Genomic DNA, 13128 nt, shown 5'->3' on the forward strand with positions numbered 1-13128 from the left:
ATGTTACACCTTTGACTAAGTATAGTATTGCTATATAAGAGAGGAGAGAGTAGTTGTAAAGGCTTGGGCCTTACCTTGGAATAGAAATTGAAACTTGTGTGAGGAGAGTGGAGAGTTGTACGTAAGAGAGTGGAGTCTTGTTGTGCTGGTCTAAATGTTCAAGAACTTGGATGTTGAAGTGTCAAGTGTTGTAACAAGGTTCTATGAGGTATTAGAGTATAGTACAATTGTTTTATTCGAAATTTGTGTTTTCGAACATTGCACAAGGTGTGTGAGATGCTCTACTTGGAATGTGTTTTTTATGTTTTTGGAGCTACTAGAGGCATTGTTGATGGCTTGATTTTGAGTGTGACTTGTGTGGTGTTTGTAAAATGTTTAATGCCAATGTATAGATTCAATCTTTTTAGTATGAAGGATTTTCTCTAGGTACTTTCAGGTGTGGGTATTTCTAATGGACGGGACTTTGGTCTCGTACTCTTAGTTCAATCATTTATTTATAAATATAATTCTCTTATATCACTCCTCCTTTTTAGATTGGTTAGTCAAACAGGATAAATTATTCAAAACTTGCATAAATTCCAAATATTTCGTCATTTCAAGTTGACTGTTTCTCTCAGTTACTCGAAAGATGGAAAAGCTGGCCAACAAGGCGCATCTGCGAGCTTTGAAATGCGCGGCACATACCATTTTGGAGTTGGCAGAGGTGCCTTTGGTTGGCCAGCTCTACAAAGGCACAAGCGCACAAGCAACATGAGCCCGCACAAGCGCCTAAAGCTACCGTAAGCACTTGAACCCACACAAGCACCTTGTCGTCGACAGCCTGGTTGTGAGCTATCATAAGCACTTAAGCCGCCGAGGAGTCGTTACTCCCACCTCTCTCCCCGATTGGACGAATGCACCTGCCACACAACCCACTGTTGAACCCTGGCGCACCGTTTCCATCCTTCGTCATCATCTCAGGCTCCGGCTCCTGCACCTCCATCCCCATCATCATCATCATTGGCACACCGTCTGCCCCCGTGATCTCCAAGTTGGACAACCCTCGTCAACTGCTGTGAGTGGCGATCTTCTTCTTACCTAAATGTGAAGCGCTAACAAATAAAGTCCTTTGTTACATTTCTCGAAATCAAGCCAACACAAGGCCCATATCGTCAAACACCAATGATAGTTCTTAACTGTTAGTGCGAGGATAGATTTACGTAACTGAGTATGTGTCACTCACGAATACCGACACAAGCGGTAACTGATGGAACGTCCATTTTTCTCAGAACTTTACAATAGTATTAAAGCAAACGTTTTAAACGTGATCTTCTGTGCGAGCATGATGGGACTGTCGTGGACGTGCTGTAGGAGCGCAAAAGTTCATTTCACGGGTGAGGCAGCTCGGATTGAGACCAGGCGCACGAGGTGGGGCCCGTGTGAAAAGTTATCCATGTCGTTTCAAGAGGGATAAAGGAATAGTATGTAATGAGAGAGAAGAAAAGAGGTGCTGCCACAATAGTGATCATAATCATGCGGGAAAGGTATCTAGAAGAGCTATCTTTCGGAGGGGATTATTGAGGTGATGGAAAGAGGAAGAAAAGAGGGACAAATTGCCTACTTGAGCTGGTAGAGGAGGCGAGCTAGCAGGAAATGAGAGCGAGAGAGAGAGAGAGAGAGAGAGAGAGAGAGAGAGAGAGAGAGAGAGAGAGAGAATTTTGGCCAGGGCTTTGGACTAAAATCGATGTAGGACAGAGATGAAGGAGCAGGAGGCCGAAATGGAGGGGCCGTTTAGAATTTGGGGCTGCAGTGAGTTTCGTCTGGACACCTGAGGTCATTGCACCCATTGAGCCTAATCAAAGAGGATGGCATCATCTTCCCATCCAACACTGACAGTACCATGCTCTATAATGTGAAGACCATACAGTTCTTCCGACCCAACAATATATAGTACAGTAAAGGACCAATTATTAGACGTGAGAGGGCACATAGAACAAGGGCGAGGTTGCCTCTTGTGCGGTCTATACGACTTGATGGCCCGCATTGTGTGCAAGTTTCTATAGACCACATCTTCATAATTGCAAGAAATTTGGTGATTGCTAAAATATATAAGTGCTTATATTCTCTTACATGTTTCAAAAGCCAAGGAACTTTTGATTGTAGAATTAGAGCTCCATTTTAAGTTATAATGATGCAACTAACAACTTCTTGGTTTTCTCTTATAAATTTTATGTCTATCATCAATAAAATATAACAAGAAATGAATTCATATTTACAATACTATTTCATGAATAGAGTCAAATCCCAAACATTTCTCTTGTACTTTATATACAAAAAATTTCTTTAACATCTACATTATTTCATTACTTATTTATGTCATATCTAATCTAGGATATATAAATGTGAATATGCTAAAGGAAGAGATACAATCACCAATATAGACCTCAGTAGGGGCTATACAACATGCTCTAAAGGAAGTACATGTTAGAGAGGAGCTTGAGAATCTTGTTGCAAATTATGTTATGAACAATAGATTAGGAAGATTTATAGTGGCAAGAATGTGTATGCCCATCCAATATGTATGTTTTCTCAATATCTGATCTTTCCATGACTTATATGCCCACTCAATATTAATGATAGTACATTCTTTTGGGACTCAACCAATTATCAATGCACATGGCATTCATTGGGATAATTTGAGCTCAATTAACTAAAGTATCGATGCTTATGAATAACAAATTCATTTTATGCCCAGATAAACACACAAACATGAGGATTTTTATTTATTTAAATCAAATGGGCAAGGAATGTTAGCATTGAGTCCTTTGAACTTATATTCTTTCCTTTGATGATTTGCTTTACTAGTTTTTTAATTATTAGCATCACTATCTTCCATTACATTTGCTATTAGGGTACACCGACTACTATCCTAATCCAAATCCACATTTCTACTCACATTGATAGTATGTACGACAAGGTCATGATAAACATGTCCTCTCTAGAAGTGAATAATCAATCCATACTTGTCATATAATATTAATATATTTCCTTGATTTGCCAAGAATGTGCCAAAGAAACACTCTGAAGCATAAAACATCTACCTTCCTATAAGAAAACATGATGTTATTAGAGTATAGGAAATTTTCAAGATAGGATAAATACAGAATATTTGATTATATTGGTTGAATAAAATAAATAGGTAATGCTTCCCGACCATGTGCTTCCATTAAGAAGCTTGGATAGCACGTAGGAAACTATATGAAGGAGCAAAAGTTCTATGTACTAAAATGTGTGGCTATAGCTACTCAAATTATGAGCCATAAACTAATATTGGGTAAGTTGCTCATGAATATATGTGTGCATCACGTGGGTTCAAAATAAAGTATTTTTAAACTATCATTTTTATACATTTTTTACATACATAAGAGAGGAATATAAAGGGGTTATTTACTGTTTGAATAGAAAATGATCATGTTTTATTCAAGAAAAATTCACACATAAGGATATTTATAAAAAGGCCTTGAATGCACGTGATGTAGAGGATATACATATAGTAACTTCTCTGAGAACCTAATAGTACACTAAATGAAGTGTGGACTGCATGCTTTGATAAAAGAAGAGTAGCAAATGTGGATGCCTATTGAGGAGGTCAAGGAGAGCTTCTAGATGATGACATCATTAATATCATAAGCATCATTAATATAAGGGATGATATTAAGCAATGTGATGCAAGCACTCTTCTACAACATTTCAAAGAATCTTCTAGGATCTTCTTAGAGCTTTCTAAAACTTGAATCTTTTAGAAGTTTCTAGAAGATACTAGGTTCCTTGGTTTCCATGATATTATCCCTTTAGTGACGAGTTCCATGTGGAGTGATGGGGTAGTTTGGTGTAACACTTTTGGCTTCCATCGATGTCTTTAATCAATGTTCTTTACTTTAATAACTTCTTCATGAAGGTGTGAGGAAAGTTTTCATATTCTGTCATAATAACAGCATAGCCCTTCTAATGAGCAAGGTATTCAAGCCTCTATTGCAAGAGATTATCGAATCAAGGATAGTCTCAAGTTCTCACTCTAGACGACCTCCAATTTCAAGAAGTGGTGGTGGTTGTAGGGTCCTCCTTCTTAGGATATAGAGAAAGGCTCCAACACTAACACATGGAATTACTAGGTGAAGCCTCATGGATTGTGGTGAGTCTAGAGATGATAAGTGATAGGATCCACTTAACAAATTATCGTGAATGGCCCAAGTCTGGTACAACTCATTTTCTGGGCAAGTGAAGAAGAGCATCGATCTTGATTTTGATCATGCATCTTCTAGGAAGGGTGAAAATATCATAGATCTTGTTGTAAGAAAAACAAATTGAATGACTCAAGCTAGCAAGAAATGCCAAACTTGATCTGTAATTTCATAAGTTGGGTGGTGCATCAATTCTCATTAACATTATCTTTTTATTTTTCTTGGGATCATTAAGTAGTAGACTTTAACTCTTTACGTATCTTTATGAAATGTTTGACTAGATTCATAGGTACTAGATTCTTCAACTGGCAAATGTTTGGCTAGATTCATACATGCTAGATTCTTTACTAGGTCACTTGTATAAATACCCACTTTAGGTTGTCTTGCATATTGGGAAGGAATGGAGTTTACCTAGTGGAGATATGAATATCATTATTATACATGAATTCATCCAAGGAAAGTAATCTACCCAATTATCTTGATGATAGTTGATTGTACATTAAAGAGATTGTCCCAAGACTTGATTTATTCTCTTTATTTGTCCTTTCTTTGAGGGTGGACTTAGTTGAATCAATTCTTGTTTGAATGCCATTGTGTGATATCATGTTGAATGGATGAAATAGTAAAATATTATCTCTATATAGTATTTATAAGGAGTTTCCTTATATACCTATTGACACTTTTTGGGTTATTTATATGAGAAGTTGAGTTACTTTAATTGATTGAATGTGGAGATCGAACAAGTGTCTTACATCTTCAATGGAACTTTCATCTTCTTTATGTTACTTGAAAAGTTCATGTGTTTCTTGATTAAGTTTAGATGTCCATTGGACACTTTACATAGGAAGCATTTTACCCAGCCTTAATGTATGCTATTGGTAACTTTATTAAGGGGATTTTGAGCTGAAATTGGATGTGAATAAGGGTAACAAATTCACAACTTTAGTGAGAAGAGGGATGGAAATTTGCTGATGAAAATTGTTAAAGAAAATGAAGATACCTTGTACTTTTTGTTCATGAAGAGAAGTAACTAATAGTAGGGTAACATAAAGAGAGAAAATATCTTGAAGGGAAAGAGAGTTATTGGAGGTGTTTTATAAACATATTAATAATATTTCATGGCTCAATGTAGGGAATAATAGGGGCAGCACTGCTATTGTCCTTATCTCTTCCTGATTTATATGCATTTTGGTCATGATCTCAAGCTTCTAATATCAGGGAATCACTAAGAGTGCAAGGATTGATGGTTGGAGGAGAATTATTTGAGGACTATTTTGGTCTAATATATAGTACATTACTACTATAATACAATGTATATAGGTCAAACAGTGACTCTCTATAGCTTTGATAATTAGAGTTCCCTAAATCTAGGTAAATTGTTTTACCTATAGCTATCATAGTGAGATATAGTATGGATAGATTTGAAAATTTCTTGATTTACTACTAAAGCTCTTGATGCAAGAGTTTATTTTGGGCTGAAATAATTGTCTTGTAATAGATCTAGCATAGGATTTTTGGATTTGTGTGGGCTACATCATCTTGAATGAAGTCTATATTTATATGGGTTCTCTTCTTGGGAAAGGGATCTATGCCTTGATTTGGGATCATGTGTAGTGTGATTGGACTGATGCATGCAATGTATTTTGGAGCTATCATCTTATTGAAATTATATCGAGCTATGATGTCAAACTTATTCGAATTGGATTCTTATATGCTATATAAGATTAGATTCAAAGACTCTCCCATAGTTGGGTTACAAAGAATCTATTGTACTTGTTGGGTTTCTGATATTCTTTATCTCTTTATTCTAGAATATAAAAGTTTCTTTTAGATATTTCTTATTTCTCTTCTCTTTGATTCTTATTATTGAATTCATGTGAGTAAGGCCTTTCACTTAAAACCCCCGAATATTTGGTGAATCCAATGTGAAAGACCATTTCAAAGTTATAAGATGGGTGATACTATGGAACAATTCTATAAACATCTATAAAGCATGATTTTATTATCACTAAATGTTTGCAAGATTTTGAAAGCTAGTTGAAATTGTGTGATGGTTAGAATGTTTGGGCCTATCTAAAGATGTATGCAAAAATTGGATATTCGGGGATATGTGAAATTGATTGGAGTTAGTATTTGATGTGGCTTGAGTGCATAAAATAAAGCCACATATCACTAAGTTTTATATAAAAGATGCAAAGTTTGGACTAAGTTTAAGAAAGTATTAAGAGAAGTATTTTTGAATTTGAGTATAGAGGTTTGGCATGTGAGACTTTCATAAAATGGATTACCAAGATTAATAAAATTCTTATAACTATAGAGTTATTTCATGAGTTTGAGTGTAGGTTTCATCAATTGGACATTGTTGAGCATGAGGCTCTAGAGAATGAAAAGATAGAGCTAGTTTTGCAAGTTGCAGATCCTACTTTACAACTTAGATTAGAACAACTCCTTGAAGATAAGACTATAAAGTTGGGATTAAAAATAGAGTGGTAGCATGTTAAAGATGTAGTCATGATCATGTTAGTTAAGAGATATAAAAGATGAAGATTAAGAATGCATGTTTGGATTCAACCTTTAGCCATTAGCAAGGTAAGTTGAAACACCATATATTGCACTTATTGATAATGGTTTAGAGATCAAGGTTATTGTGGGAAGCCTCTATAGGAACAATAGATGGCCAATAGATATTGATCATGGATGGAGAATGCAAGCACGAAATAATGCTCCAAGAGATTTTAATGTAGCTTGAGCGAATGTGAGGGTTATCATTGGTAACTTTGTTGAGCCAGTATGCAAACATAATGTGAAAAACCCTCGAGTGCATCATCATCTAGCTTTCTTATTAATCTAGAGGATCAATGTCATATTAGTCACTAGTGTTAGTGTCCATAGTATGGATGGTTCAAAATGACGGGATTTTTGGATAATTTTCAATTTTTGACATTGTTTCTTTCTCAAAAGCTAGAGGAAAGTTCTACAATAGGGTGTCATGCATAAAACAAGTTGCTTCTCAGTGAGTTTGGAGATCTCATGGAGAAAGAAGGGCTCCTAAATTCGCATCACGTGCAATTGCAATTGGAAGATAGCAAACAACACTGGAGGCAGGGAAGGAGTGCAGAAGGAGAAATTTGGGAGAGTTTTGATTAGGTGTCCTAGAGTTTTGTGAACTCGATGTGAATGCGGGGGTGAAGATTTAGGTATGGATGTAGATGCACAAATCCTTTTGGGACAAGATTTAGAGCAGGTTATGGAGTATCTTCAAAAGATGCTTGAGATTAGATACATAGATGATGCAGTTGGAATGCACATTTGGGTTATATGGCTTCAGTGAAGCTTTTAAGTTCTTGATGACACAACATGGTTCTGTAAATAAAAATATGTTTTGTGCATAGAAGAAATGATATGTGGTGAATTCCAATGCATAGATGATTGAGCTTGGATATGTAACTTATGTTACTTATGGATTTTGGAGGAGATTTAGGGATTTATGTATGAGGCTTATTGTGGCATATAATTGTCAATAGTGGGTGATTTATTAAGAAAGGGTGAAACAGAAAGAGGAAGAACACAGGATTCGAGAGGAGAAGCCTTCACTTCTTGCTACCGAGGCTGAGTGTCCAACTTCTACAGATGTTTCTAATTAGCTTATTGAGGATTGGAGCACTTATGCTATAGAGGATGCTTATTCAATGACTAGCAATTCTTTGAGGTGCCATACCAATGAGGTCTCAATTTTTATTATGGATGCTTTAAGTCACCACATAGATGATGTTTATGTAGATACTTTTGATACTGAGAGTACTTATGCAAATGATGTCTTGAATGAACCTGACGTGGATGACAAGGGTAGTGCATATGTAGATTGTCTAAGTTCTTATGAAGAAGCCTATGAGTCTCATGTATTACTAGATGCAAAAAAGTAAAAAGTATTTGCAAAGACTAGTGATACGTTGACTAGCCATACCATGGATGCCTTGGAAGAACCTCTATTGAAAGAGTAAGCCTCATTGCATATGTAGATTTTCTTAGTGCATATGAAGAGGCATAAAAAGCACATGTTTTACTTGATGTAGGGATTGAGAGGGAGATCGATGACTTACTAGATGTACATGATTTGTAGGACATAGTTGTTGTCTTAAAACAACTTAAGAGCTAGAGGCTATGCAGATAGAGAATCCTTTGTATGATGCTCCACAACTGGAGAATGTTTAAGATTCTTTTTCTGAGGCCTTGATATGCAATTCAAAGATGCTTCAAGTTATGGACTACTTCGTTATTTTTCATGATGGTCAAGATGTGTTGGATGCTCAGTTTATGTTTGCAGTTTATGTTTGATGTGGTATACAATTGTCAGTATAAGCAACTTTCCATGTATTGGATTTTGAAAGAGCAGGCATGTTGCTATGTATTTGTTGATGCATGCATTTTGACCATGTATATAGAGGTTCCACAATCTCTAGTATATAGTGTGCACCCAAGGTCTTATGATCCCCTAAAGGGGATGATAGGTGTGGTTCAAGAGCTGTAAAGATGCTAAGTATTTTGATCCATATGATCCACGTGGATGCTTGCTAATGTGCATGATCAGATAAGCACTCCTTATTTGGGTATTTGACTTGGGTGGATGCATTGTTGGCACATTTGAAGGATGTGCAAGTCTAGAGGGGGTTCACTCATTCTGCTATGTGGACACAATGTGAAAAACCCTTGAGTGCATCATCATTTAGCTTTCTTATGAATCTAGAGAGTCAATGCCATATTAAAAATTTGTTTTAGTGTCCATAATATGCATTGTTAAATATGATTGGATTTTTGGACAATTTGAGTCTATTTTTGACATTTTGGAAATCATTTCTTGTAAATATTGTCAAAAGGTAGAAACCTGCTAGAATAGGGTATCATACATAAAGCAAGGTACTTTTTAGCCAGTTTTGGAGATCTCATGGGAAAAGAAGAGCTCTCGAGTTTGCATCATTCACAATTCTAGTTGGCAGATAGCAAAGAGCACCCCAGATGGGGAAGGAGGGAAGAAGGAGCAATCTAGGAGAGTTCTGAGCAAGCATCCTTGATTTAACCCCCCTTTTCAAGCCAACAAAACCATCAAATTTGTAACTTATGCAATACAATAGAGGCTAGTATTTGGTGTGAGTTTTTGGGTATAATAGGGTGAAACAGGATATGGTGAAGGGGACACTCATTGTAAATAAGTTTTCTTAATCAAGGAGTGATTTTGGAATACTTTGAGCCTTTGATCTCTTGCATGTATGATGTTTCATATCTCATTGGTCTCTACTCTATGTAATCTCTATCATCATCTCTCCTCTCATACAAGAATCTACCTAATCTCTCACTACTATTAATCCTCGCTTGAGAATCTCTCTAACATCATATACATCTATCTATCCATTACTATTCTTAGTAACTCCCATAGCCATAAAACGCGCTCTCTTCCTGGCATACACATAGATTATCTTCATAATATGCCCCATGTTCAATACTTCTTTATATATGACACTTCTACTTATCTTATTATTTTGGAGTAACCACATATCACTGCTATACACATGGAAACAAAAGAATTGGATTACAATGAACTTATGCATGAGTTAGAAGTAGAGATGCGAAAAGAGATCACTACAACAGAAACGAGGCATAGACGCGCATGTTAGATGCGCAAAGTCGGGCGCATCTATCAGAGTGTCTATAAGTGTGTGCAAACGTGCATGTAAATAGACGCGAATTTTGCGTCTATATATCCATGCAAATAGACGCTAATATAGACACGCCAACAGATGCACAATTATTTAACCACCTAAAATTAGCAATTCACATAATTAAAAAACCAAAGTTAATAATTATTTAACCACCTGAAATTGATTCTTGAGTATGCACATGTGCACATGATAAAAACCATAGAATTAAGAATACACATTGAATCATTGAATTAAAAAAATAGAGTTAATAATTACTTTTTCATTGTTCTCTAATGAATGGTAGTTCCTCTAGTTGACAAGCTTGATATAAGTAATTAGCGGCAAGCGACAGAAACTTTACAATTAGTAGCAAGCATTGCAATATGTATCTCATAATTTCTCTACGTACTTGAAGATGATAAAAGATATTTCCTTTTTATTATGGAAAATTCAATTTAGCTTTAAAATTGACTATTCATTCTTGAGTATGCATGTGCGCACATGATAAAAAAATATAGAATTAGGAATACACATTGAATCAATAAGAAAATTAAGTATGTTACAGTGAATGATCCATCTCATCTTCAATGAGATCAGCCCTTACTAAACTATCTACTTCTAGGTCTATGTTACCAAGAGGTAACGAAACAAATAAGTCTATCCCACTATCAGATGTGTTGCTATATTGCTCAATAACTTCATCAATATAATTGACAATCACATTATTGTCTTCTTCTGCGTTTCCTTGAATATCCTCGCGAGGTTCATCTTGTACTATATCACGCATATCATCCATTATGGTGTCATCATGCACATCATCATTAATTGTTGGATTGTCATCTGCTATCTCCATGTCGGTAATATTACCATATATTGGTTTTGAATGATTAGATATAGGGATGACATACCACTATCGGTTATTGTTTACCATTGGATGATACACAACCTGTATTTGAAAAACAAAAGCAAAAAACTTAAGTACTTATTGTATTGTGTATATGTATCACATGTATACATATAAAAAATTTAGCCTTTGCATATATACATGCTCGCATTGTTGAGGTAGTACTAATGTGTTATTCTTGTTTTGGTGAAATTTTGTAGAGTCAATGATTAAAAAACCACTTGGATGACGTCTGATTGTGCAATGCTCACCATTTGTTACCACTTCTTTAAACCACTTCACATCCACTACATATATAAAGAATCAAGCTTTAGAATATCTTGGATCAAGCCACAATAACCTTCCATGGTACCATTGGCAGCCTCAAAGTGAGCAAGGACACCACAATCTTGGGTATTTCTCTTTTCATCTATACATTGAGTTCGAAGATGTTTACCCTCACACCAAAGTGCATTGAATAATGTGTACTAGTAGTAAAAGATAAAAGATCGAACATGTCAATTATTTATATAAAATAAAACTTATAGAAATAAATTAATTGATAGTATGTCTCACCTTTGATAAGTAACCTCGTGCGTATTCCCACTCTTCTTGAGATATATTAATTTCCTCCTCTTTTTCCATTCTCTCGATTTCCTCATGTAACCAATCTATATCAATATGACATGGAAGCGCATTTAGATGATCTGGAAATGAGACATTACGTCCATATCTAGTGCGAAATTCTTATCCTTCACTTTTTCTTCTTGCCCTTGCTTCATTATGTAGTGTCACCCATTTGCTCGTTTCATCACTATTGAGCACACAAAAACTATTTAACTTACGATGTTCTTCTTTTGTTAGTACTTTACTCAATCCTTTTCCTTGAGGTACTATAGAGGTCATCCTCAAGTCTTCATCATCTTTCCATAGTCGTGGTTGAGAGGGATCCACTTCAGCAAGATATACAGAGCTATAAACAAGGGATGATTGCACTAACCAACCCTCAGCCATGCTTCCCTAAGACCGTGCTTTTTGCCTCACAAAATCTTTCAAGATTTTCATGAAACACTCAAGAAAAAACATCCACCTTACATGAACTGCCCCACAAAGTGCGATCTCATCAATCAAATGTACGAGTAAATGTAATTGAGTAGTCAAAATGGATGGAGGAAAAATTTTCTCCACCAAACAAACCACCTCAACAGATAATACTGGAGTATCTTGCAATGTGTTTGGATCAATTTCCTTCGAGCTCACGTATCTGTCAAGATGTATTTGAGAATTGTTTATTTTTTTGTAAAAATTCAAAGATATATAATGAAAAAGTACAATGTACACACACCTCACAAGCTCTCCCATCTTGTAAATGATATCACGTACATCTTTGGAGGCACAATGGGATATGCTAGTAGGAAGTACGAACTGAATGTAAACAATATTTATAGATCAAATGATTAGTTGAGGAAAAAGTCAACATACCCCAAAGTTTACACATAGTTACTCCACTAATTACTATATTCATGGTTAGAGATACCCTTACTTGCATCATTTTGTGCCAATCGTGGGACTTCAAACCAGATAGTTGCTCCACACCTCTTTTCTTTTTCTTTATGAAGGCTCCCTTGAGACATATCATACATCCTGTGGGTGTTTGAAAGCTATATATTTGTTCCTTCACTATTTTTTCCTCGTTCTTTGACAACATCCAAGGTGCATGGGGTAGCTCAATCTTTCCTCTGGGTCCAAAGAGTGGCCAGGCTTGTCTCATGTAACCAATGTTACGTAAATCCTCCCTCACATTAACTGAATCACGAGCCCCTATCAAGTAATCCCATATTGTAGATACAACATTTTTGAATATGTGCATGGGGTCCAACAGGTGATTGATCTTGAGTTTAGTCTAGTACGGAAGATGAAAAAATATAGAGAACCTAACAAACAAACAATATATTATGTAAACAATTCATCATGCTAAATACTTTAAAGTCAATCGAGAGAAATGCACTTCTTACCGACTCATGCCGATTGGAGGATGGCTGTCGGCATTAATCCATCTCTCCTTCCAATCTCGAATGGTTAGAGATTGTTGAGTCATTCCATTAGTAGGGAGAACATATTTGGGATGGTCAATAGGAAGAAATCGATGATTATTGTCGTAGATAACCTTCTTTAAACATGCCGGCCTAGAGGAAACTAGAGAGGGACCACAAATAGGACATGCATGATATCCTGACGTGGTTAAACTTGAAAAAACAAGTGAATTAATAAAATGCAATTGATTCAAGTCTTGAATTTCAAATATAGAGTTATATACATGTACCTGAACCCT

At 35.9% G+C, this 13128-nt stretch overlaps 1 protein-coding gene across 1 annotated transcript in view; it reads right to left on the reverse strand.

The window, feature by feature from the left end:
* Positions 1-988, reverse strand: part of LOC148018656 (uncharacterized) — a 16959-nt gene extending 15971 nt beyond the window's left edge. The window contains exon 1 of the mRNA XM_087701062.1: positions 934-988. Within this exon, the coding sequence (XP_087557188.1) occupies positions 934-988 (55 nt within the window). The remainder of the gene's footprint in view (positions 1-933) is intronic.
* Between the last annotated feature and the right edge of the window lie 12140 nt (positions 989-13128).

Source organism: Lygodium microphyllum, chromosome 20, assembly GCF_053477565.2.
Source record: "Lygodium microphyllum isolate KBCC chromosome 20, Lygodium_microphyllum_v1.1.10, whole genome shotgun sequence".
NCBI classification, from domain to species: Eukaryota; Viridiplantae; Streptophyta; class Polypodiopsida; order Schizaeales; family Lygodiaceae; genus Lygodium; species Lygodium microphyllum.